Consider the following 26,553-nt stretch of genomic DNA (forward strand, 5'->3'; position numbering starts at 1 on the left):
TAAATAACAATTTTAAAATGAAACAAATGAATTTACACCTAAAATATAAATGAATAAATAGAGTTGAGTGCCTTAAAAGTCTTAAATTCCTTGAAAAATACTGTATATTGATGAACCCCATTACATTGAACTAATTGGCTCAGTATTAGGGAAAATAAATTGAAATCAAATGGGATCAGCATTTGCAGTTACTAATTTAATACCAGGTTGTAAAGGTTTTAAGAGAGTCAAAACACAAGAATGATTCAAGAATGTACATTTATATAAATATCCACACAGTCTTTCTGTATTAATGCGATTCAACCACAAAAATGACCCCACTGTTTATTCAGTTGCTGCATTCAATTTTTTATTCCTGTGAATGAGAGAGAAGAAGAGAGTTCAAGTATATGTATGTATGTATATGTTGAATATTCAATTCAATTTCAATTAATTTCATCTTTATTTCTAAAGCACTTTTACAATGTAGATTGTGTCAAAGCAGCTTAACATTTATTAAATTCAGTTCAGTTCAGTGTGGTTTAGTTTTCACTGCTGAAAGTCCAAACACTGAAAAGCAAATCCATCGATGCACAGTTCCACAAGTCCTAAACCAAGCAAACCAATGGCGACAGTGGAGGAACAAAACTTTACCAATTGATGAAAGTGAATGAATAAACCTTGAGAGAAACCAGGCTCAGTTGGGCACAACCATTTCTCTTCTGGCCACACTTCACGTGCAGAGCTGCAATCTAAGCGCTGGAGGCTGAAGAACACTGGGCGTCCATCGTGGAGAAGCTGCTGGTGTGAGTAGGGCACCAGCGGGTTTTCAGGCTGGACCACAGGATCAATGTGGGCACTCATCTGTCGCTGGGGTCTTTCATTAATCAGTCTCATGCTCTCCACTTCTCCATGACCACCACTGCATCTGCTCATGATACGGTCTGGTCCAGGATTATGGATACATCTAGAAGTCCTCTATGATAAATATCCCCAGGTGGAAATAGGGAACAAGGAAAATAATTAGCGCAGCTGCTGTTCATAGTGTATTTAAACAAAAGATATTAAATATCAAGACAAAAATGAAGTGCTATGAGATAAATTAGCAGTTTTATAAATAAACATGAAACGCACATGATTATTTATAACAAAATGTCTGGTGCATTAAGACAGCAAGAGTGTGTCCTCCAGGTGGTTTGTCAATCCCACTCACCCGCATAGAGCACATAGGGCAGCACAGTGGTTAGCACCGTCGCCTCACAGCAAGAAGGTTGCTGGTTCAAGCCCCGGCTGGGCCAGTGGTCATTTCTGTGTGGAGTTTGCATGTTCTCCCCATGTTCGAGTATATAAGTGTAAATGGGTGTTTCCCAGTACTGGGTTGCGGCTGGAAGGGTATCCACTGTGTAAAACATATGCTGCATAAGTTGGCGGTTCATTCTGCTGTGGCAACCCCTGATAAATAAAAGGACTAAGTCGAAAAGAAAAATGAATGTATATAGATATTCTTGAATATGTAAAATCATGTATATAAACTCAAAAGGTTAATCAATTGTTATGCAATTAAATTTAGATTAATATTTAATATAAGTGGTATAATAACAAACATTTGCTTTACAGTGTTAGCTATAATATATATATATATATATATATATACACACACACACATATATACACACACACACACACACACACACATATATACACACACATATATATATATATATATATATATATATATATATATATATATATATGCACTGTTGGGAGAACCAAACAGGAAACCTTACTGCCAACTCCATATTTTTTAGTATATAAGAGCAATACCCACCTATTGAATGGTCTCTCTTCTTTCGTCAGTTGTTTGTCAATCTGTCTGTTAAATTCTTTTACTTCACTGCAATAGAGAACAATCACTGTTGAGTTAACATTTATACCAGTAACAAAAAGGCTCTTTGAGCATTGTGCAAAATTAACCATATTCTGACCTGTAATGATAACCGTTACCAGAAAGAAAGACCTGCTCAGCATCATTCAAAGACAAGCTCCTCAAGACACCCAGAGCATGTACGATGTCCTATTAAAAAAATAAAATAAAATCATTTAAATATGGACTAAAATACCACCACAGAACAGCAAATCATTTTACATGGGTTCATAAATGAGTAGCACCCAGCATGCAGTTTATATACTTATTTGGCCAGACATTCCTCTGGAAAATGAACACCACAGATAAGCTGCACTTCATTATAGATATGCTATAAACTCAAGAACACAGCTAGCATTTGTAACTGTATTTATAAACTGCTTATCAATGTCTATTAAATGTAGAGTTAATGCTAAACAAATAAAATATTAATAAATTAACTAGTTATTAAATGCTTAATAAATTATTTATAGTATGCAGATGTTATAAAGTGTAACTCAACAGTTTGCGATAACCTCAATGAAAATATTCCTGTAGTTTGTTTTCTTTTCTTCCTACAATGGGCCTAGGCAATCCAATCATATTGGCCAACACTTCTTATTCGCCAGGTAAAACACACCTGATATACATTAAAGATATGAGACTTTATATGGTTAAGGCCTGCAGAATAAGCCTAACTTTTAAAACCGTCAAACATCTCATTCATCACTGTAAAACGATGACAAAACATCAGGCTAATAACACATTGTGGGGCTAACAGGCAGTCAGCACAATTTTTAATGTGCTAATGTAATACAACGTTGAGTAATGGTTTTTACACGAATATAGCAAAATATAGATAAATCTGAAACTCTCACATCAACGTGCTTTTACCATCTTAGTTTAATGCATGTGTCACTAAGCGTATTAGACCGCCGTTAAGTCAACAAGCCATTAAATCAACAATGTTTCAATAAACCATTGTCACGAACTACGATCGTCGTAGCATTTAATCAAACTAGAAAACGAACTCTAGAAAATTATTAACAGTTATAGCAGCTCTCACTCTGGCTGTGTAAAATTATCCATAATTATTATTATCATATTTTATTCTTCTGGAAAAAAAAAACTCGTCACGTAACATTTTTGTCCCAGTCCCCAGACCGTTGGGTTAAATCATGCAGGCTAATCTGGCATTTCTGCATAACTTTACAGTATAAAACAGCAGCATTACAAAATAAACACATACTTTAACAGTTTAAAATAAAACTTAATAGAAAATCGGTACTTACACTTTCCTTGTCATCCGTGTCGTCCATTAGCGCATCCTTGATCCAATCCGACAGTTGGCGCTGTCACAAAAAAATAGGGTCCTAAAGATGCGGTCCTAAAAATGCGGTCCTGAGAGTGCAGCCACTCCAGTTGTGCAGGATTACCCTTCTCAATAGAGCAGGTATTCCAGAGTGCAAAATAGAAACACTATAAAACTACATCTAATAAAACAATCTAGTAAATAATAATAAAATAAAAGCAACGTTTTATCATCTTAAATTACGATTGAAACTTCAAGAAAAAAAGTTTAATTTTATTATTTAGTGGTAAGGACTTTTAATTTGAAAGAAACCATGTAACGGTTTTCCCGGATGTAGGTGCGTCGGTCAGCTATTAATTACACAAATTGTCACTGTATGCCGAAAATACTGGATTTACTATCGCTGCTGTAATATAAAACCTTTGTTTATTGGTGTTTGTGCAGTCTCTTAAGCAGACTGGATTGTTTAGATAGATAAAACGCTTTGTATGTAGATCGAGAACCATCGTAAGATGTGATTTGTTTGCAGAATGATTAGTTAACAGCAGTCAATCGTGTTCTCCGCGCACAACTAACGTTAACGTTAGCGGTTAATATTTGGTCAGTCACAAATGTTTTATTGGTTTGGTGCACTGTGGCAAGTTAATCAGTATATCTAGAAGAGATTAGTTACCTCGGAATGAAAGCGTGATGATAGATTTGGGTTAGTGAGACGCCCGCTTGGATCTCAGGCTACAGGTATACGTTAGTGAATGAGTAAAGACAGGGCTAACGTTAGTGGTCACCCAGAGCTAATGTTATTGTGTTTGTGCCGTGGATGAGTGAGGGTCAAAGATGACTCCGGTTAGTGGTAGTTTTCATGTAAAGAAAAAGCAGTGCAGGTAATGTTGGCTGAATCCTGTCATCAGTAACGGAGCAGGTGAGTTTTATGCTTTATACGTGAGCTTATTTTCATCAATAATGATGACCACTAAGGATGTGTTAGTTAACGTTAGCTATTAGAATCTGGTGTAAAACGTATTTGCCTTTTTGTTTAATACGTTTACATGTATTACTTCAAATAACATTTAACATAAAGCTTTGAATGTTGAATGCTTAAAAAAGACTATTAGTGTAGCAATAAAATTTGTAACGTTAGTAATCATAAAAATATGTAACATTTAATTAAAGACCATTTTCAAAAACGTTGAGCTGAATAATTTGCTAACATAAGTTCAAATTGTGGACACTGCAGCCATAATATTGTAGATGTATTATTATGTAACTTAAATACAAATAACTATATCAACCGTTCTTAAAATATTTTAGATATTTTATCAGCCTACTTCATGTACAGAATAATTGATGACAGCTACATAACCACCAAAAAACTGAAATTATTTAAAACTGTATTATTTGAAATGCCAAAAATCAAAAGCCTCATGGAGAGCAGAACGCACTTGAAGTGGATCATCTGGTGGAAATAATCCAAAATTTATCATCCTGAACATTTTTCATATCACACAGCTGATAAAACGTTAAAAATAAGCATTTATAAACTGATACTACTGCCAGACACTGTGCATCATTGAGATTGTGAGTATATTTCAAGCATTTTTCCATTTGTTTTCTTTAAAATTAATGATACACAACAAATGTATAATTTACAGTAAACTGAATTCATTGTTAATTTTCAATAATGCAAAATGCTTATTAAATGTGATAGGGAGCATTTAGTTCTGTTATTATTTTTTGTTTATCATATTTTAAATCTTTTTAAACAACTGGAGTTGACAATAACAGAGTTAATATTTTCTCCATTTTATGCTTTAGCTCAAGATGCTAACCTCAAACCAGATACCACAAAATAGAATTGTGTTTATTTTCATCATATTATAGTTTTTAAAATGTGATCTAGAAATACACTGAAACATCACACTAACATTAACACTATCACTATAACATTATTATGCCTTTTTATACTGTAAGTGATGTAACCGAACTGAAAAGAAAGTAGGGAGAGACACACACTCACTTATTCACTTTCCTTGAGTTTGTTCATTCATTCATTTTCTTTTCGGCTTAGTCCCTTTATTAATCTGGGGTCGCCACAGCGGAATGAACCGCCAACTCATTCAGCATATGTTTTACACAGCGGATGCCCTTCCGCTGTTCCAGTTGCAACCGATCACTGGGAAATCCTTGAGTTTGATCCATGTTTTATTAGGGGTTGACACACCAGAAATGAACCACCACTTACTCTACACAAAGTGTATTATTCATTAAAAAATGACATAAAAAAAAGACAATAGATGTTTTATGCACGTGTTTTTTGCAGCTTAAACACACAGTTTTAAATGACACTGTAAATTATTTCTTGATAGTCAAAGTTGAATTTATGATTTATGAGGCAGTGAGGGTAAAAAAAAGTGTAGTGTGTGTTTTTTAAGTTATTTTGTAAGCCAAAATTTTACTTTTTAAAATGATCTTTTACATATAAATGTTATTTTTAAATATAATTTAATAAGTTTAGGGTTTTTTTTCTACATTTTTCCTCAACAAGGGACAGTGTACCTTTATCAGCATTCACCAAGAATGTAAATGTACCCAAATTAGCCCAGACTAGTTTTTATTGGTTGTACTTTTGCCAGATGTTAAAGGTCATAGCCGCCATACCAACAAAAATACAAATTCAAACTAAAAACAATACTCAAATAAACAACTTAAAACAACAAAATAGAATATAATTTGTGTTATGATTCAAAGCTGTTTCATTAATTGTTTTGTTTTTGAAGAATATTGGAAGGTTAGTCTTGGGGACACAGTGTATCTAATTCTAGAATCACCCACATATGTTTTGGGATCAAAGTCGAGTCTAATATTGTTTCAAAACAAGAAGTCTAGGTGAAATGTTAAATAAAAACCTGTTTGCAATGTTTTAGTGGCAGGCGTGACAGAAGGAGGCTCCCCTCTCATGGATGTCTGCAGTAAGAACTCCAATCGCACGGCCCCAGTAAGTGAGGGGGGAATCAGGAGAGCCGATGTTCCCCTTTGCTCTCGGACCAATGGATGGAGCTGGCCTCCACACCCTTTCCAGTTCCTGGCCTGGCTGCTTTATCTCTACTTTGCTGTCACTGGTTTTGGTGTATTTGTTCCTCTGCTCCCCACACACTGGATTCCAGCCGGATATATTGTATCCTTTTTTAAAAGATTGTAAGATTGTCTGTGTGTGTCTTTTGAAAGTGGAATCTTGTGAATTATATGCAGCTAGTCTGATTTCAAGAGTTTACACCTAGCTGATGATTGATTATAAAGCTTTTTTGGCATGCTGTCTCGGGAGAGAGCCCTGAGCTCATAAGATCCTCGAGCCCGGGGCTCCCTCCCATTTGCAAGGCGAGAGGAGAGTTTTGAGCTCGGGTAGGTCTCGAGAATTCCTGCCGTAGCAGCTAATGAACAGATAGTGATTGCTCTTAAGAGATAGCTACTTACTAGGAGCATGTCTACGGTGCCGATTTGGATTAGTCAATAACTTAAGTTGCATGTTTTTGGACGGTGGGAGGAAACCAGGGAACCTGGGGAAAACCCACGTGAGCACGGGGAGAAAGTGTAAACTTCACACAGAATCGTCGGCTGGCTTGGTAAGGACTAGAACCAGTGACGTTCTTGCTGTGAGGCAACAGTGCTAACCACTGGGCCACCGTGCCACCTATCTAGGAACAGAGAAGGAGTAGAGGTGGAAGGGGGAATCTTCAAAACGAAGATGGCTGTTATATGGAACTTGGAAATAGGGTAATAATAATGGTTTAGGAATCGTCTGATTGGTGAGTCATAAATTGAATAATGAGGGACCAGCTGCAAGCAATCATAAGCATGTGATTATAAATAAACTTCACTCAAATGAACAAATATCAGTCTTTAACTCAGAGCTTAGTGCACAGGGATTACGTTTGTGTGTCACCTCTTCATGCACCTCATGGCTGTCTCCATTGACCCTGCAGACTATAATGTCAGAGCTAAGAGTTATAAAGGACCCATGCCGGTGTTTGACCGCACCAAACATGCACACGTCATCGAGAACTGTCACTGCTACCTCTGTGAAGTAGATGTGTAAGTATAGACAGTCTACTGTATTGAGAAATGTAATGCTTTATTTTTAAAGTACTTTTACATGTGCATAATATGTACTTATTGTGGTAATTACAATCACTGGGTAAGGACTAGGTAGATACTACAACTACATGTAATTCCTAAATAAGAACTGTAAATGCGCATGCTGGAAAATGAAATGCAACCGTCAGGGTTCATACGGTCATGGAAAACCTGCGAAAGTCTTGGAATTTTGACATGGAATTTTCCAGGCCTGGAAAATTTTTGGAAAAACAGAAAAACCCACAAAGTTTTGGAAAAGTCATGGAAAATGGATATCTGTATACTTGAATATAGGTTACTTCTTTTTTTGTCCTTGGCCAATCACATACTTTCACATTATTAGTGCGGTGTAAGCATCATCTAAATCAGTTTTACATAGATATAAAATAAAACTAAATAGATTGTTGCGTGTTTTAGGATATGCTGTAGTAAATTTGAACATGCATTGTTTTTCTTTTACCACACCTACATAGACATTGCATGAAACATTAGGTCATGGAAATTCACTTGAAAGTCATGAAAAAGTCATGGGATTTTAGTAGTAAAAATGTGTTTGAACCCTGAACCATAGCTGATCAGAGTTTGTGCGTCTTTGCTTCTTTCACGCATTCATTAATATAGTTGATTATTAGGCATGATGAAGTGCTTTGTAAGCAACCTTGACCGTGGTAAAATGACTAATTCACACCCTCTGTTTTTTGTCAAGCTTATGTTTGTATTACTATAGCTGCAATGTCAATATGATGAGAAAGGGGCGTAAACGGCGCACTTATTAATGTCTTTTTTCATGGTTTTGAATCTGAAAACCACTAATTGCAGAACTTCATTACACTGATTGACTGCCATATATAGTTTATCATGACAACTGTGGTTTGTAAGTTTACATTAACTGACAGATAGCTACTTCTGCATCTGACAGTCTGTCTGAGTAATGATTATCTTCTTGTGGTTTTGTTGTCTCTTTGCCTCCTGAATTAATGTTCATCACTCATGTTTAGCACTTTAGAAGAGCTGTGCCCCAAATGGCACACTATGCACTTAAGCACTATGAACTTATGCATTTACACACTCAACAGCATAGAATAGAAATGTAGTGTCATCCCAAATGGAACACTAATGTGTTTTTACTAAGCGGAAATTGAAACTGCACTATTTATACTACAAAATGGCATAAAAATGTGCATAAGTATGCGGTTTGGGACACTGTTTTGGATTAGCAGTTTTGCTGGTCCCTTTATTTAAAGGTGTGGGTCACCCAAAAATATAAAAGTAGTTATCCTTAAGTTATTCTAAACCTAAAATTGTTTCTTTATATTGGTGCACTCAAAACAAAATAAATAACTAGACAAGGTTACCTACCAACAGGGTACAAACTTTCATAGTATGAAAAAAGTTTGGTTGCCAACACTTTTCGCAATGTCTTTTGTGATCAATAGAAAGAAAAAAACCGTGGGTAATTTTGGAAAATGACAGTGTGAGTAAATTATTGAGTTTGGTTAGCAGATTATCAATGATGATTTGTCTAAAAGTGTAACTTTTTCAAGCAGCTCTTCTACTTTTCCCATAACCTGGAAATGATCTCTGTTAATTTGTTCTTCCCAGTGGCCCTAAATCAAAACACTGTAGTGCGTGTAATAAGTGTGTGGCAAGCTTTGACCACCACTGTCGATGGCTGAACAATTGTGTGGGCAGCAGAAACTACTGGTAAGTCGTTTCTTCACTTCCTCTTCTCTGTTTGTCATTGTGTGTCTGTTTTTCACGTCCTGCAGTTTCCATGGATGTATATTTTAATACTGCAAAATTTCTCTCTGTGTCAGATTATTCTGAAAATGTTTTCATATTCATACACATCGTCTTGATGTGTATGTCACCATATACAGTGTGCTGGTGCCACACATTTCATGATTTAATGACACGAATGTTTTCTCGACAAGCAGAAGTCATAAAGCAATCATGAGATCAAGTGCTGTTGCTTAGCATCACATACAAACACTCTTTTCATTTGTGAGTTTTATTTTCATTGGCAGACCTTTGGGATGCTGACCAATGAATCAGTCATGTGTGTTTTTACCTTGCAATGTAGTAAATGTCCTTTCATTAAATGAAAATATGCAGCCAGCAAGTTCTCATGACATAAGGCTAATACAGCACAAGTGGCTTGAAATATCTTCTTCATAGACTAGTATAAAAAGTCTTAATAATCTTATCCAAGCTATCAGAATGTCTTAGTTACGTGTTTTTCACTTTTTTTCCACAACAGGCTCTTCCTCAACAGTGTGATTTCTGCTCTGCTGGGGATTGTTTTGGTTGTAGTTATTGCTAGTTATGTTTTTATAGAGTTCTTTCTGGACCCATCAAAACTTCGATCTGACAAGCACTTTCAACAGGGTAAGAGGCGTTTTGGGCCTCTGTTTGAATTCTGAAATCAATACATTTTCACTTTTTTTTCTCAAGTCAAGGCTCTCATCCTCTTTATTTCTCTTTCTGCCTACAGTAAGGAATGAATCTGTGGTGTGGTTTGTGTTTCTGCCGGTGGCTCCAGTCACCACAGCAGGTCCAGCCATTCCTGCTCTAGCAGGAGTCACCATTGCCCTGGGTCTGCTGTCTGCACTTCTGTTGGGCCATTTACTCTGCTTCCACATATACCTCAGTGCGTTCACTCTTTTATCTTTAGTAATGTTTAAATTAATGTTTTTAAACATATAAAAATATTTTACTGTAAATATATACAGTAAAAATATTATAATTTTAAAATATATTCTTTCTTGATTTATTTCAAAAAAGGAGGATAGCAAATCTAAATTTTCAGCTGCCATTACTCCAGTCATCAGTTTTGCACAACTTTCAGACATCAGTTTAATATTTTGATTGGTTTTTAATTTAAATTTCTTATCATTGTAATAATTGACAACATTTTTGCTGCTTAAAAACATTTGTATGGTTCTTTAAATAGAAAGTTAAAAAACTTCATTATTTTTGCAATGTAAAAGGGTAACTGCCTCTACGATCACATTTTATAAACTTATTGCTTTTTTTGTTGACTAGAAGTATTTAATTATTTTTTTCTCTCAAAATTAGCCAAAGGGTAAACTCTACAAGCTCACCACATTACAATGTGCACTCATATTTTTAATAAGAAACTTAATGCAACAGACTTTAAAAGAAAATATGCATGTATTTGCATATGATTACCTTTAACTTTGAAGTTGTTTTTAATGTAGGAAACTATTAACTACCTGCAGCTTTTGAACTGTGGAACGTGATGCACATGTGTATGATGCACATGTGCACGTGTTCGACGATATGCTCCATTTCCTTATTGTAAGCCATTAGAACTACAAATGAAAACATACTATTGTGAGGGTACTATTTATCAAACATTAAATATTTTTATTTTAATTATTAATATAATTCTAACATCACAGTAAAGGGGAATCTTTTTCTAACATTTTTAAGCAAAGATGGAGTAAGGTTACCAGTGGTTTGTTTGGGGCTCCCGTCTTAATACTTCTGCAAAAACAGTTTTAATTTGAAGCAGTTTGGGTCACTCACTGCCGTATGCCATATCTTCAGCTCAGACACATCTGTGTAGCTTAGTGCCAGCCTTGGTTACTATGACAACAAAACACCACAGGCAAGATCAGTTAATTTTCCTATAATGACAGTCATCCTGTGATCATTCATTCTCTGCTTCTGAGGTTTTTTGATGTTGCGCGTGATTGTTATTATAATTAAACATTTTCTATGTGGGCTTGCAGTAGAGCTTCTGGCTTGCTGTTGAATCAAATAAGCAATAGAAGCAATTAGAAATGAAGTCCTTGTTTATAAATTCCATCTCACTGTCTGCCACAAGGGGGCATTACTAGCAAGTTCAGTAGCAGTAGAATTTGGTTAAGATCTTTACCTGAAAGCCATTTAAAAATAATATGTATATAATAAACATCCACATCTAGTAAATTTCAGTTTTTAAATAATTATTATGTTGATGTGATTCTTCTTTTAAGTGATGTTATGAAAGATAGGATGTTTTTAGGCGATAGGGAAACTAATTATTTTGTGTCATTCTTTGTTTTAGTGTGGAACAGACTCAGCACATATGAGTATATTGTGCGACAACGGCATCGGCAAGAGGCCGGAGATTCCAGGAAGCCTCCTCCAGAGAATGACTCTGGGGTTCCCAAGTTGAATCTAATCAAGGTACTAAACAAACATGTTTTACAACAGCTAAATGGTTAATTCACAATATCGACACGTTTTAGTGTGGGGCAAAATAAAAAACATTGTTATATTAAACTTTTAGATAAATTAATGATCAGACTCTACTTTTTTGTTTATGGCTCTAAAATCAGTGCTGGATTTGTATCTACACCTGTTATTTTTGTGTACTTCTAGTATATGAATATAATAAGTATGCATCAAATGCACAAGTTTAGGAAACAGAAGTATGTTTTTTAGTATTTGCTATTTATGTACTGAAGCATGTAACTGTTGTTAGTTAAATTTAAGTGTTTGGTGTCAGTAAAATGAAGTAACACCAAAAAAAACTTTTTGCATTAAACACATTTCAATAAATGCTTTAAATAAATAAATCTTTTGAATCGTGTGTTCATCAGACAATCCTGAAAATAAAAAACAAGTTTCCACAAGCAAGTTAAATAAACAACATTAAAAATATGAAGCACCAAATGCTTCATATTGAGCTCCAAATTAGCATGTTAGGGTTTATGAAGGCTCAAGTGACACTGCTGTAAATACACTTTTGTCATCCCTACGTTTAAAATTTTAATAATATAGAATTTTTCTTCTGTTTCTGTCATGTTCTAATACTAAAACATTTATTTTTGATCAAATAAAAGCTGCTTTGTTTTTTTTTTTCTGTACATTCCAATGTATGTACTCTGTTTAGATATACTTATTTCTATTTTATATTGTTTATATATATATCTGAAGTGACAAGTTTATTTTAAGAAATCTGTCAGAATCCCTATGAAGCCTGGTTTACTGTATTTCATTGCTGAATACGGAGCAAGCGTTGCCTACATACATAATGATCAGGGTGGCAAGCTCATGGCAACCTAGTTGTTGTAACAACCAGATTGTTAAAACAACCTAGCATGGAGACTAAATCATCCATGCAGTTGCTTCTTAGAGCAATTAACACATTCCCAGGAAAACGTCTCCAGCAGCCTACTGCCAAATCCTCACAGGGGCGGCACATGAGCTCACACTGAGCTGAAGGAAATGAGCACACACCATGAGTTCACTTCCTGCCACAGGGCACATGATGTGTGTTCTAAGGGAAGCTTGACTCAGCTTTGATCGACTGTTGGCACTGTTCTCTAAATATTAGAATTTTAAAATAATAATAATAATAGTTTTTTTAGCAAAGGTGCATTAAATTGATCAAAAGTGACAGTTCAAATTTTCCCTATATATTCATAGCAGGAAAAAAATTCACAAAAACTATGGAGCAACTTAAGTATTTTTACACAATAATAAGTTCTGTGTCTTGAAGCGTCCAAATTAGCATATAAGAATGATGTCTATATGATTATGTGATCAAGTAAAGACTGAAGTACAGCAGCTGAAAATCAGCTTTCTGTTGCAAAAATAAATTACATTTTACAATATATTCACATATTTTTAAATAATATTTCAACTTTTGCTGTGTTTTTGTATTTTTAAATAAATGCTATAGATGAAATAAATATTTCACAATGTCCTTTTTTTAAATATATTTTGATGGAAAAAAAGTGTAACCATGGTGTGCAAAAGAGACTTTTATCATAAAAAATTCAACGGTAGACACTGAACGTATAAAAACAGACATAATAGCTATACAATTCTTTTGCAACAACCGCTTACCTAGACAAGCTGTGTTTTTTTCCTTTCAGAAAGGTTATGCAAGTTGACCCCAGTCTTAACTCAGTAGTAGCTACACCTCTTGAGAGCATTGAGAACTGTGAATATGACTTCACTTGATGAACTGTTTGTTTTGGCTCCCTGTTGAAGTGTTGTGGTGGGCAGGGCTGCCATTTCATCTTACATGTTGCCACATACACAAGCACACATGTGCCATGAGTACCCACACCCAAAAGACACACACATATTGCACGCACATACTCTTGGATTGCTGCGGATTTGTTGAATGACAGGTTGTGTTGCTATAATGAATGTCTATGCGTAATTCATGTACAAGATTTGGTTCATATAGGTTTATTTTTTTAAAACTACTGCTGATTTTTATCATTTACCGAATAATTTTTCATCAATTTTTTATGTGTTTGCTTTTTAGTTTAGCAAGTTATGTTTCGAGACCACTCATAATTATTACTAATGATATGCATGCTCTCTCTTTGTCCCTAATTTTATTTATTAAATTATTTATTTATTTCTCTTTTAAAATGTTTTACTGCAGCAGCAGGTCAGTTACAGTGGGACACTCGGCTACACCAACCCTGAAATGGAAGTAGAAGATCCAAAGGCCATGACTTCCCAAGAAGGAGCAGCGTAAGTTTTGCAAGCTAATTAAATGTTTAAATACACCAATAGGTGTCATGCACCGTTTTTCTGGTGAGATTGTGTAATGCTTTATCAATCAATTTTAATAAATTGTATGTCTAAATAAAACATGAACAGTTAAAATTGTGCATTTTGTTTTGTTATATGTTGTTTTTGGTTAATTAATTTAACAAAATTTTATGATCCCCTCAAAGTCCCCTTTAAGGCAAGTAATTTCCAGTGGTGTAAAGTAACTAATTATAAATACTCAAATGATTGTAATTGAGTAGTTTTTCTCAGGAGTTCTAATTTACTCAGTAGTTTTATAAATGTGTACTTTTACTTTCTCTTAAGTACATTTTTAGTGTAGTATCGGTAGTTTTACTCCACTACTTTCCTTCAACCTGCAGTCACTACTTTATTTTTTCTTGTCTATGGGGATTAGAGAAATCAGTCCTGCAAGTCCAATCAAATCACACATAGAAGGTAAATTGCATCATAAAGAGGTACCTCAAGACATGTGTGATTTATAATTGCAGCAAACTGTTTGGAAGTATTCAGTGGCCAAGAAGATGGCCAAAATCTTTACATACATTGACCTAGAGACTGTTTAGATGCATGGTACTGATGAGAAGATGACGGATGTTTACTGTATGATGACCGAAATGGCCTTAAACACCCAGCAGGCACAAGACGTCAACATGATGTCAGATTGATGTTGTACCCCAATATCTTGGGGACACTGCATTTTGTTTGGAAATGAAAATTGGGTTAATGTTAGAATTCAACATCAGGTCAACGTCAATGTCCAACCTAAAACCAACCAAATTACAACCTCTAATGATGTTACAGCTTGACATTGTGTTGATGTTTTCACTATGACGTCTATGAGATATTCGATTTTGGTTGCCATACCTGACGAATAAATATGAGTATTTAACGTCAATATGATGTGGGTTTTAGATGTTGGGCCGATGTTGGATTTTGTTCACTTTCTGACAACCTAAAATCAACCAAATATCAGCGTCATTTGATCTCATTATTGGACATCAAAATAACATTGTCCTCAGACACTGGCTAGACGTTGAATTTTGGTCACCTGACGTCACAACCTAAATGTAACCTAATATTATTAATATTATTAATATTGTGTGCCTGCTGGGCAATACTCGGATGTGCTACAGAATGTTACGTTTACAAACATTCACAAATTACATGTAAATGCATAAGTTTTTAACAGTGTAATACTCACTACTCTTGAGTACTTTTGAAAGGTCTACTATTTACTCATACTCTGAGTAATATTTACAACAGATACTTTTACTCTATTTGCACTGCATTTTTAGGCAAGTAATGCTACTTTTACTTGAGTATGGTTTATCACTACTTTCTCCAGCACTGGTCATTTCACTTGGCGACCATCTTTGAAACTCCTCTCGGGCAGTATGTTTGGGCATTCTGGCTGAGTAGGGAAACATCAAGCCTACGATTACATTACATGTATAGAATCACCAATGAAATTAAGTAACAAATGTCTCATAAGTTTAGTTTCTAAATGTTAGAATCAAACAAAGTTGGCATATTTTTAGGTTGCCTGAGCATGTGCATGTGCATTCGAAAAGAAAGAGATTGCGACCCCAACCTCAGTTATGGTCGTGGCGCTGCTCTTCTGAAGTAATTCACAACTTGGTCTTGATGGCGAATCTCTTCCAGAAATGACAGTGACTTTTTGTTTGTGGGTGTTTGAGTAGTTGCTGCTGTCATGTGATGAAAAAAATTTGTTTTCATGCATAGTTTTTTCATTTAAAAGTACAGATTTCAAGCTTAATTTGGATATATTTTTTTTGTCGGTGAAGCAAGTATTTACTGAGATTCCAGTGTGTTTGTTGATCACAAAAACGTTTATAAAAGCAAACGTCTGATCCGAGTTTCTCCCCCGGAGAAACCTTGTTCTATATCGATCGCTGATTGGCTCCTGTACTAGTAGGCGGGGCTTCATTCGTCATATCGACTGTTAAACATTTCCCCTTTTAATATTATGAGAGTGACATGTCTTGTGTATTCTGTAGTCTTTGATCTAGATTACTAAAATATATTTGCTTTTAAAGAAATGCTGCTGTTTAGAACTTTGAAAGGATCTAGAAATTGCTTCACGGTTTCTACCAAAATTAAGCAGAAGAATCACAAGAGAAATAAAAAGTGTATTAATTACTACTAATTATAATAATTATAATAAATCAACTTTTAATCTTTTGTTAGATGGTGTTATTGGGCCAAGTCACTGTAAAGGCAGTCTCCCGTTCACACACAGCTAGTCTTTCTCTTCCCATAAGCATGCTCACTTTATTGGCTGCAGTCCAGTGCAGTCAAACTCTGCACATTTTGTTCTAATAGTGGCTTAAGGGGATGATTGATGGTAACTCAAAAAAATACCAATAAGCTTTTTTTTATTAGCCAATTATAGTATCATGTCAGTACTGTGAGAACTTTGCTGGAAGGGAACGGATATCAATGCTTTTGTTTGGAGGTTGAAATGTGAGCTAGAGGATCAGTTGAAGATTACAGAAGTTTTCTTTCAATAGGTTTTTATATCTGGAGACACTAATCCATTGGTTCCTTATACAATAGTATGCATGTTGCAATAATCCTCGTTTTGCTAAGCTTTTTTTCAATTGAGAAGCAAGTGTTTGTTAGATGTTAAACCTGTAGCTAATCCTAACTGGAGCAGTTCTGCAGAAGCAGGATCTGTTTTGCTCATGTTTTCGGTTACATAATAAGAAACAGCCAGTGTTAACAGTATTTCATAATAGTGGTTATTAAACAGACATTCACATTACTGTAATAGTGGCTGAATTGTTTCCAATAAGTTTGCAGGTTATTACTATGTTTAAAGGCTTTGCTGTTAAATTGTAATATCCATCCAAAACAGTTGTTATTCATGATGTTTTTTTTTTATTATTATTTTAAACAGTAATAGTGCTTTGAAGATAAAAGCCTGCAGGGTTTATATGAGATGTTTAATAAAAGTTTAAAAAGCTTGTAACTATGAATACTATAAAATATTACTGCTGGAGTTTAATAATTTAATAGATTTATTAAATGTAGTTAATGATGTCGATTTAATAAAATTCAATCTTGCTACAAGCGCTTGAAAAATGTATTTGAATGACAAAAGTCTTCCAGCATATGTTGAATAATGAAGAAAACAGATGAAGTAGAAATATGATGAATGTAGAGGTATGTATTTCACAAAATGCTTATTTCTATAGGGTTCTTTTTTTCTAGCTGTCTAACAAATTTATAGTCATTGAATAGTAAAATGGAATGTTACATGACATGTATGAATGTTTTTGACGTCTTTATGTGGTTGACAGACTGATTGAGTGATTTACACGAGACATGATGCATTTAATAAGTTGTAATGTTTCTTTCAACACGGTTTTTAATGTTCATTCATGTTTGTTTTGTGCTGTTACTGTATTTGCCTTTTCAGTTGAAGCTCTTACAGTGATCTGTCACGGTACATTAAAGAGCAACAAACACACTTTTTTTTTTTTTTTACTGTATTTCAAGGTGAAATTAGATTTTTTTTTTTTACATATTAAAAGCACATTGTGAAAATTTATTTTAGCATGATTCATTTATCAGAAAAAATGTAGACTTAAAAACTGATCTGGAAATTAAACAATTCATGGAATGATTTTGGCCCTCCTGAACAACTTCGGCTTTCAAAATTTCTATGCATCTTTAAAACCCTGTGCAGAAGCCATATTCTTCATCATTTTACCATTTCAAATGGTGTCATAAAATCTTATTTACTGATAAATTAAAGATGGAACCTTCCTGAAATTGGATGTTTTTAAAGAAAGGCAAGATTGCACGTTTAGATGGAGGATTTGCAATTCAATTAACTCCTGTCAAAGGATACACATGTTGAAATTCAAGTGCTTAAAATGTTGTCTTATTTCTTACTAAGATAGGATTTTAAAATTTATACATTTTGATGTGTACATGAATGGAACAAGGTCATTTTTAAAATAGCCTGAGCTATATGTTACTGCCACGTATGTTACTATTGTGCTTTGAGTGTCTCTAGTTCAAGTCCTGACTTGTGGATCTTCTCTGATTTCATCTCACCTCTCTCTCTCAGGGTTTGAACGACACAACCTGTAAATGTGGACACATCTTAAATTTGCATAGCTGATATAACATTACATTATTTTAAAGATTTTATAAATAATCATAAAAGATATAATATTCATTATAGCCATTTTGAATGATGTGTTATTTCAGTGCTTTTGGGAAATGTTTGCAGTTGTCTTCAAACCATCATAGGTCACAGCGGACATATTTCTCTTTATATGAAAAGTCTGTTGTATAACGTTTGATTTGAATTTTTAAATGAAATAAGATTTGTTGTTTGCATATAATGTCTTTGATTAATTCTTGTCTGTCTGCAGGCGTTATGGCAATGGCCGGATCAGATGCTCGTCTGAACACATGGATGAAGAAGAACACCTCCCTTCTGTCTTAACTGAGCAAAAAGCATCACCTCATCCTCACAAACACGCACAGGTGTGTGACACCATAAACATTACAGTAACTCTACAGAAAAAAAAAATCTAATTTCTACATTACATAATTCAGTTAAGGTGGGAAAATAAAAGTAAAATGAATGCAAGCCTTTAGAAATGAATCTTTAAAGTTGTAGGTAGGTTTTACTTTTACTTTTGTAGGTATGTTTTACTTTACTAATTTACTAATTGTTTGTTTACAAGGATTCTTTGAGGAAAAATCAAAGACAATGAATTAGAACTTACTCAACTGTCTGATGCTGGTGTTCCCATTAATCATCAAAATCTGATGCAACATAAGTAAATACCACTGAATGTCTGCAATGAAGATTTGTCGCCGGACTTTTCGCTGGACAAAATTTTTAATGCTGGTTGTCATTGATCATTCTCAATTTTTCATGTTTCATAAAGTTCCATATCAGTGAGATTGGCAGAAAGTCTCAAATCACATGTATTTTTTTTTTTTATGAAACTTTTTTATGAAACTTTTTTTTTTATTATTATTATTTGTTGTTTCAGATGCTGTGGCATCTGAGGTTTATTTTCTACTCAAAATGACATTTATTATTACATTTATTTATTAAATTTACAGAAAAAATGTATTTTATACTAAAAAAACATTGCCTGTTAGAGTTTTGTATTGTGCATCAAGAATTAAGGTCTCTCCATTTAGTGCAAATCAATTGTGTGGATGTGTTATCATATTGTAACAGTAAGGGTTCTATTTTGACGGTCCATGCGCAGAGCGCAAAACGCAGGGCGCAAACGCTTTCAGGGCGTGTCAGGACGCGTTTTTACTAATTTAAGGACGGGAAATCTGCCTTGCGCCGCGGCGCATGGTCTAAAAGGGTTGAGTTTATTTTCTTAATGAGTTACAGGTGTGTTTTGAGAATAAACCAATTAGAGTCTCATCTCCCATTCCCTTTAAGACCCAGCTGCGTCGCACCAAGAGCGCATTCGCTATTTACAGTATGCAAAGTAAGTCTAAGTGGAAAAAATTAGCATTTTACAAGCAAACAGTTAACAGTTGACAGTTTTTTAACAGAAAACTGTTAAACAGAGCATCTACTGCGTGAGAATGAGAGATAAATGATCTACTTTCGCTCTTGAATAGGGAAACCTTTGCGCACAGACATCAATTAGTCTATAAATAGTTAATTTCGTTTGTTAAGTGCAAAGATTTGTTTCAAAATTATTTCTAAATTCAGTTCTAATTTCTAGCAAACGAATAAATGAACAATAATGACCAAGTGTGGTCAAAATACTGAGTTACTTCCAAATACACCTGCCATGCCCCATATGGTCTAAAACCTGACAGGTGGGCAAATCTAAGCTTGTTTTTAATAAAACAAATATAAATATGGATATATTAAATAATACTGCTAATAATAATAATATTATACAAAAGCAAATTGTTATGAATGAACTGAAAAAGCCTCCCGAGATGAAGAAGACATAAAAGCAGTGATTTTTCATATTTATGTAGGGTTAGAAAATAATATGTTTTGTAATATTTTAATCCTTTATATTTATATTCTATATCTATTCTTATTATATCCTATATATATCCTTAATATTAAATTTTTTTCATATGTAAAGATATTTGCCTATTGCTCTCTTGTGCATATTAAGCAGTGCGTAAGCAAGGCGCAACTCTGCGCTGGAGATAAGACTGAGTTAGTTTTGGTTTAATGAAAAATCTATTATATGTTCTCAAAATAGCAACTCTCCAGCGGTCTGCCTCAGAATGCCTTCCTGTTCAGACAAGAACGCCTATGGGGGCACAAATGAGCGCTAATGCATTTGCTATTTAAACAGCGTAGCGCAACGCCTCAAAACGACTCTTGCGCCAAGCTAAAACTACCAAAAGACTGTTGCGCCACGTCTTGCGCCCCACTGTGCCGGGTGTATGATAGGGCCCTAAATCTACCTTTTTTGGTTACTTAAATGTGTTTCGTTACACAATACAATTTATTTTATTCTTTAAATAAAACATAAGCATGTACTTGAAACAAAGTAAAGCGTACACAAAATTTTTACTTAATTCCATATGTGACGTTTACTAAAAAAACTGAATGGAAAACTTAAATTTGATATTTATTTTCAACATAAATGTGACTTGTTTTAAAAAAAATATTTTAGAATAATTTCAGGACATTATTACAGATCCATGGTCTCCCACTAATGAAAGTTCATTTATTTCCACAGAAGAAAAAAAGGAAAGTGCGCAAACTTGCAGCAGAGGTTAACGGCGACATATCCATTGACACCAGCACAGCAAAAGGCCTGCAGAAGACTTCTGCTGAGAAGGGTAAGACACATTTACTCAATCCACTGTAATTACTGTAATGAACAGTCAAACATTTAAACAAAAGTAGTCTACAAAGACTACAAAGCTGCTTTTCTACAAAGCTGCTTACACACAAGGGATACAAAACAATAATTGAATGCAGTGACATGTTTTTAAGTGATTTCAAGATCAGAATGGAAATGAGAGTAAATACATAGTGAAAGTAAGTGGTGAATTTCCATATGTATATTTGAAACAGATACAGTATTGCAGCATTTTACATAAACACCAAAATCAAGACAGAAAGTGGACTAATCCTAACAGTGCGTCACTGGTTTAGGAGATTAGTACGTTATGGAAGTCGTTGCTATGTTATAATATTAAACAGTGTGGTAGATCTTGATCATTGAACAACACCCTGTTTGCTTTAGAGTGAAGTAACTACTGTACTACAGTATGACATTTAAAAACTGATAATAGAGTCTTTATTTAATGTATAATTTAGCTTCCAGTGCTTTGTTCACTGGTGTTTATATTGAAGAGTTTTGCTGTCTTTAACTGCCTCTGTGTCTTATATAAATGTTTCATCTAAGATTTATTGAAGCCATTTCTGCCATATAAGTCGACCACAAGTCCTATCTTATTAATTAATTAATTAAGAATAAGATTTAAATTGAACATTACATTACATAAAAAATATCAAGTCAACATGCTGTCACACGATTGTCAGTATTGTTTTATTTCAACTGTGTTTATATCTCATAATTTTGACTTATATTTTAAATTCACAGTATTGTTTTCATTTGCTATAATATAACAGTGATTATGAGCTAAAACTATACAGTGCATTAAAATTGTGACGGCTGAAATTGTAAAGCTTAAAACGTAAACAAATTGAGAGCCAGTACATGTCATAATATATAATTTAAGCATTGTGATTTGTTATAATTAAAAATCTCATAATTACGATTGGCCTGAGCTACACTATAAAAAAATTCTTGCTGCCTTTGATTATTAAGTTGAATAAGATTAACTATTTTAGTAGTGGTGCAACAAATCTAATGGTTCAGATCACATTATGGTTTCTCAGTCACGGATCGAACCATTTTTTAGATCAGCCAAAAAGTGGAGACGACGAATGTCATTTGCTTTCCATTTATTACAAAAACATATTAAAACATTTTCAACGTAAAATGAAGAAATAATCAACTGAATAAAAATAAAATTGAAAATGTTCTTTACTGTGAAAAATTCACTGTTACAACAACTGTTGCTGATAATGCTAAATGTATAAATCTATAATTATAATTTGTACAGTTCATATTTATTTTACATCTCATTTTCAGTAAATGATTCAGTCATTCACTCATAAAAATTCATTTCATTGCTGGATGTATGATTTTTTAAGTTATTCAGTGGCAAATTTTTGACGGGTGGTTGTCGCCACCTACTGTTTAAATATTGTAATTGCTGCCTAAAACTTTCAATTTTTTAAGCATCAAGTTAAATGCATATTACGATGATTTTAATCTACCATAATCTTCAGTGGTTTTATCTAACCTATAAGCTGCTATCCCAGTACTTTAGTGTTATTTGATTGTTTGTAACGTCATAACTAACTAAAATGACTTTCTTGATTTATTTCTTGATTTTTGCGTTGTTCATGTAGTGATTTAAAGGCTTTTAGTGACGAATCGTGCAGCTTACACTGAATGCATTAAAGCGAGCTAAAATAGTAGTGACAGAAAACACCTTTAATAACCAAAAAATTAATAACCAACACCTTCATTATCATTATATTTAACAGGAAAGCCTAAATGCTTTTATACATGTGATTTGAATTACACAAGAGCCAATATCTCTGCGATCATTACAAATTCAGGATACAAGTTTAAAATTATTAATCCGTGGGTCACACATGTTCAGAACCGTGGGTTGTTACCCGTATGAATCACAGATCACAACCATGATTTGTTACACCCCTTTTTTTATCATCTCAACTTGCATCAATCAAGCTGACTAAAAATATTAAGTCATGTATAACTCAAAAAAATGTAGTTGAAACCTGATTAACTTATTCAAACAATTTAAAGCAACATGTTGTTGTCTTTACTTTTTGTCATCAATTTTTTTTTATACAGTGTAGTTTGTGGTGGAAATTTGCTTTCATAAATAAGCGCTGTCTGTTTTAAGTGGTCTGTATTGATGAACCAGTGTTTGAGTAGTTACCTGTGTGATTTGTGTCTGTGCTTTACACAAATAGAGTCCTCTGTAGCTGCCGCCACTGTGTCCTCTTCTCTCGGTCAACGCTTACCCTTCCCAGCATTCCCCCTGCGGGCCTCTCTCCCTCCTCTTGCCCCCGTACAAGCCGCTGGTCCCCCCGCTGAGTATCATTCTGACTCCGCAGAGTCTCTGGAGGAGATCCCTGTAGCGATGGCTCGGCTTGGCAGTGCAGCCCTGGCTGGAGCTCAGATTCCCACCACCACTGCAACTGCCTCCTCCAGCTACTCCTCCATGCTCCAGTGCGCTTTGCCCTCCTCAGCAGCCGGCCACGCTGCGCCCTCCCCTCAGCCCCGGACCAAGAGGAAAACAGCTGCCCGTACAGTTTCAGAGCAGAGGTTTGAGATGCTGTACCACAATCCATCAATGTTCATGACTCGAGAAAGCGGAGAACCAGCCATTCCTCCAGAGGAGAGTCCTCGAGCAGCGAAACGCAAACAGACAGGTAAAAAGAGAAATACTGAAGACGCTAAGCCCAGTTCCAGAGTAGGAACCTCACTGGCGTAGTGAACACTATACACTACAGAGACATCTGGACACATTGGGCACTTGCTCTGCCTTGCTTCTATGTTAAAAAGCTTGAAGATAAGCTGATTTGGTAGGATCAGATACAAACTGATGTAGCCTATGCAAACACCACTGAACGTCAGCAATGAGGGTGGAAAGAATGTCTAATGCTGGTTGTCATTGGTCATTCTTAACTGCCCATATTGCATTAAGTTGCAGATAAATGCGTTTGACAGAGTCTCCAATCAGAATCACTTATACTGTATGTATTTAACTTTGGTAAAGTGATTGTTAAGCCTTGGACTTGGGCCTTATATGAATATGAATTAGGCCGCTATATGAATCATATACTTGTGTAACTTTTATGAATTACAGTGCATTTCACTATGACTTTGTTGTAGCATTAACTGTACTTAAAGGGATGGTTTACTCAACATTTTTATTTACTCTCCATTCACTCACACTTAGAAGGTTCTAATCTTTTTATGAATTTCTTTCTTGTGATGAACACAAAACAAGATATTCTGAAGAGTGTTGGAAAACAGCAGCCATCGACATCCATAGCATAAACAAAAATACAATGGAAGTCAATGGCTGTATGTTTTCTTTTGTGTTTAATAGAAGAAATAAACTCGCATGAGTTTGGAACAAGTGGAGGTTGAGTGAATGAATTTTCATTCTGTCCCTTTACTGCAGTGCTGCACTTTTACCTATTTATTTATGTATGTTAAATGCCAAAGTTCATTTAGTTTTCTATGATGAAACACCCGACCACTGATATTAATTTTCAGGGATTTTAGTCCATATTTATATATTATTGTTCATTAAGTTATCTTATTTTTTAATTATTGTTGTTATATTTTTATAAGCTTTTACTTGTCTGGTTGTTTGAATGCGATCAAGTTGTGATTGGGTGAACATAAGGTATGTACAACAGATTTTACTTCTAGTGGTATATGAATGTAATGTCATTTCTGTCATTCCACTTCAAGTACTTACTCAAGTGCTTTAGTCACTTTTATATGACGCAGTGCCACACGATGTAGGCATTTGTGATTGTAGTTCACTCCCTCCATCTCAAATGCTGCTCTGACAACCCAATATCATTGTGTTCAATCTGTGAAGTCAGACATCGTTGGTACATGATGTTTTGGGTGGAGGGAGTGGTTAAATCATGGCATGATAAGAAAGCAATATGAACTTGTTTTATTTCTTTATTTAAAAAAATGAAATAAAATCAATTTCTTTTTATCTGTTTTGCAACATGTCATCAATGGTTGTATGTTATTTGCATTTATTTACATGTATTTATTTATTTATTTTTGTAAAATTGCCAAAAAGCCAATAAACTTTAATAAAATACTACACTGCAGAAGACGTTGGTAGGTAAAATTGTAATTTTCAATCTAGACCCACATTAAATTAAGACTATAAGCAGAAAATGACTCTAAGGCTCAGGCTATGTTTGTTTGAATAAGAATACTAGTTTACAGTGTTTATTTAAAATAATAAATGTAAATATGAGACCTGATTAAACAACTTGTGCCTTCCAGTACTTTTTTTCCCCCTCAAACCTACGGTCAGGATTTACTAATAAAATGCAGTAAAACAATAATGATTTTTTTGTGTGTCTGATTGACTATAATGCATAGGTGTTTCTATTTCAGATGCTATTTTATGAGAGGAGAGAGTATCAGTCGACATGAAAGTTTGCAATAGTTATTTTCTGATGATTGCACAGATATGGAGGTTGAGTGGTGAGTAAATGAACAGCAAATGTACACTTTTGGTTGAACACTTAATAACCAACAAAAGCTTTTTTTGTTTGTGTTGTTTTTGAATTTCCCACATGTATTATGGTATTATGCTTTTTTGTAACCTAAGCCAGATTGTGCTTCGTAGGACGTTTAAATAATGCCACTTTTATGGGGCCGCAGTCTCACTTGTATGCCTTTTAATAACTCTTGTCTCCTTAAAGACGGATCAAAGAGATCAACTAAGTTTACACTTTTTTTTGGTTAATTTTTCAAACTGAAAATGTGACATCAAGTGTATAGCTGTATCCCAAAATGCATTCCACACCATGGTCCATGCCATGTTTGCATTGCATGGGCTTATTGCACATTGAAAATTTAGTGGTATACAGTACACTCCCTGACAAAAGTTTTGTCACCTATCAAAGTTTTAGGAACAGCAAATAATAACTTGACTTCTAGTTGATCATCTGGTACCAGAAGTGGCTTATATGAAAGGCAAAGGCTACTTATTTTTGAAAAATAAAATATGATCATGCCTTGATTTTAATCGTTTAATTAGGTAAAAACCTATCATAACTTAACATAAATAATGTACAGTATAGAATAAAAAGTCATGGTGCAGTGAAAAAAGAATTAATATTGTGTATGACTCCCATGAGCTTGCTTGACTGCATCCATGCATCTCTGCAATAACTCAAATAACTTATAAATAAAATCATCTGGAATGGCAAAGAAAGCGTTCTTGCAGGACTCTCAGAGCTTATAAACATTCTTTGGATTCATCTTCAATGCCTCCTCCTTCATTTTACCTCAGACATGCTCAATAATACTCATATCCTGTGACTGGGCTAGCCAATCCTTGAGCACCTTGACCTTCTTTGCTTTCTGAAACTTTGATGTGGAGGCTGAAGTATGAGAAGGAGAGCTATCCTGCTGAAGAATTTGCCCTCTCCTGTGGTTTGTAATGTAATGGGCAGCACAAATGTCTTGATATCTCAGGCAGTTGATGTTGCTATCCACTCTGCAGATCTTTCACATGTCCCGATACTGAATGTAACACCAAGCCATGATTTTTCCTACAGCAAACTTGACCGATTTCTGTGAGAATATTCGGTCCATGCAAGTGTAATAGGTCTTCTGCAGTATTTGTGTTGATTGTGATGCAGATCAACAAACGATTATATGGAAAACCTTCTGCCACTTTTCCAAATAATCAACAAGAAGTCAAGTTATTATTTGTTGCTCTTACAACTGGGAATGATGTCAAGACTTTAGTCAGGCAGTGTATATTTACTGCAAAAATAGTGTGCTTTTTAATATCA

At 34.6% G+C, this 26,553-nt stretch overlaps 1 protein-coding gene and 1 long non-coding RNA gene across 7 annotated transcripts; one reads left to right on the forward strand and one right to left on the reverse strand.

The window, feature by feature from the left end:
* Positions 1-323: 323 nt before the first annotated feature.
* LOC147836040 (uncharacterized) lies at positions 324-3,223 on the reverse strand. 3 transcript variants are annotated; one of them, XR_015495880.1, is made up of 5 exons: positions 3,175-3,223; positions 1,965-2,053; positions 1,808-1,873; positions 1,193-1,378; positions 324-957 (listed from the first exon to the last, which is right to left on the reverse strand). It is a non-coding gene; the product is annotated as an uncharacterized LOC147836040 (long non-coding RNA). The 3 variants fall into 3 exon arrangements; XR_015495879.1 differs by having other exon boundaries at positions 1,193-1,447; XR_015495878.1 differs by lacking the exon at positions 1,193-1,378.
* Positions 3,224-3,501: 278 nt separating this feature from the next.
* zdhhc1 (zDHHC palmitoyltransferase 1) lies at positions 3,502-24,798 on the forward strand. Of its 4 annotated transcripts, none has more exons than NM_001423785.1 (11): positions 3,502-4,113; positions 6,116-6,366; positions 7,105-7,280; positions 8,925-9,026; positions 9,583-9,710; positions 9,817-9,972; positions 11,398-11,519; positions 13,741-13,832; positions 18,284-18,398; positions 20,606-20,708; positions 22,951-24,798. In NM_001423785.1, exons 2-11 carry the CDS (start codon positions 6,148-6,150, stop codon positions 23,472-23,474), a joined length of 1,737 nt encoding a protein of 578 aa, NP_001410714.1. In that variant the 5' UTR covers positions 3,502-4,113; positions 6,116-6,147; the 3' UTR covers positions 23,475-24,798. The 4 variants fall into 4 exon arrangements, 2 of the variants coding, with proteins under 2 accessions (NP_001410714.1, XP_087115779.1); XR_015494839.1 differs by lacking the exon at positions 22,951-24,798 and adding an exon at positions 22,234-22,733 and having other exon boundaries at positions 3,528-4,113; positions 20,606-21,827; XM_087259653.1 differs by having other exon boundaries at positions 3,528-4,113; positions 13,744-13,832; positions 22,951-24,725.
* The last annotated feature ends 1,755 nt before the right edge of the window (positions 24,799-26,553 follow it).

Source organism: Danio rerio, chromosome 7 (assembly GCF_052040795.2).
Source record: "Danio rerio strain M-AB ecotype USA chromosome 7, GRCz13ab, whole genome shotgun sequence".
Taxonomy (NCBI): domain Eukaryota; kingdom Metazoa; phylum Chordata; class Actinopteri; order Cypriniformes; family Danionidae; genus Danio; species Danio rerio.

What these genes read in the sequence shown, in the direction of transcription:
- zdhhc1 (NM_001423785.1), top strand. Translation starts at nt 6,148, where the DNA reads ATGGATGTCTGCAGTAAGAACTCCAATCGCACGGCCCCAGTAAGTGAG. An exon ending in GGATTCCAGCCGGATATATT is followed by an intron (nt 6,367 to 7,104) that starts GTATCCTTTTTT and finishes CTCAGAGCTTAG; the next exon opens with TGCACAGGGATTACGTTTGT. An exon ending in CTGCTTCCACATATACCTCA is followed by an intron (nt 9,973 to 11,397) that starts GTGCGTTCACTC and finishes TCTTTGTTTTAG; the next exon opens with TGTGGAACAGACTCAGCACA.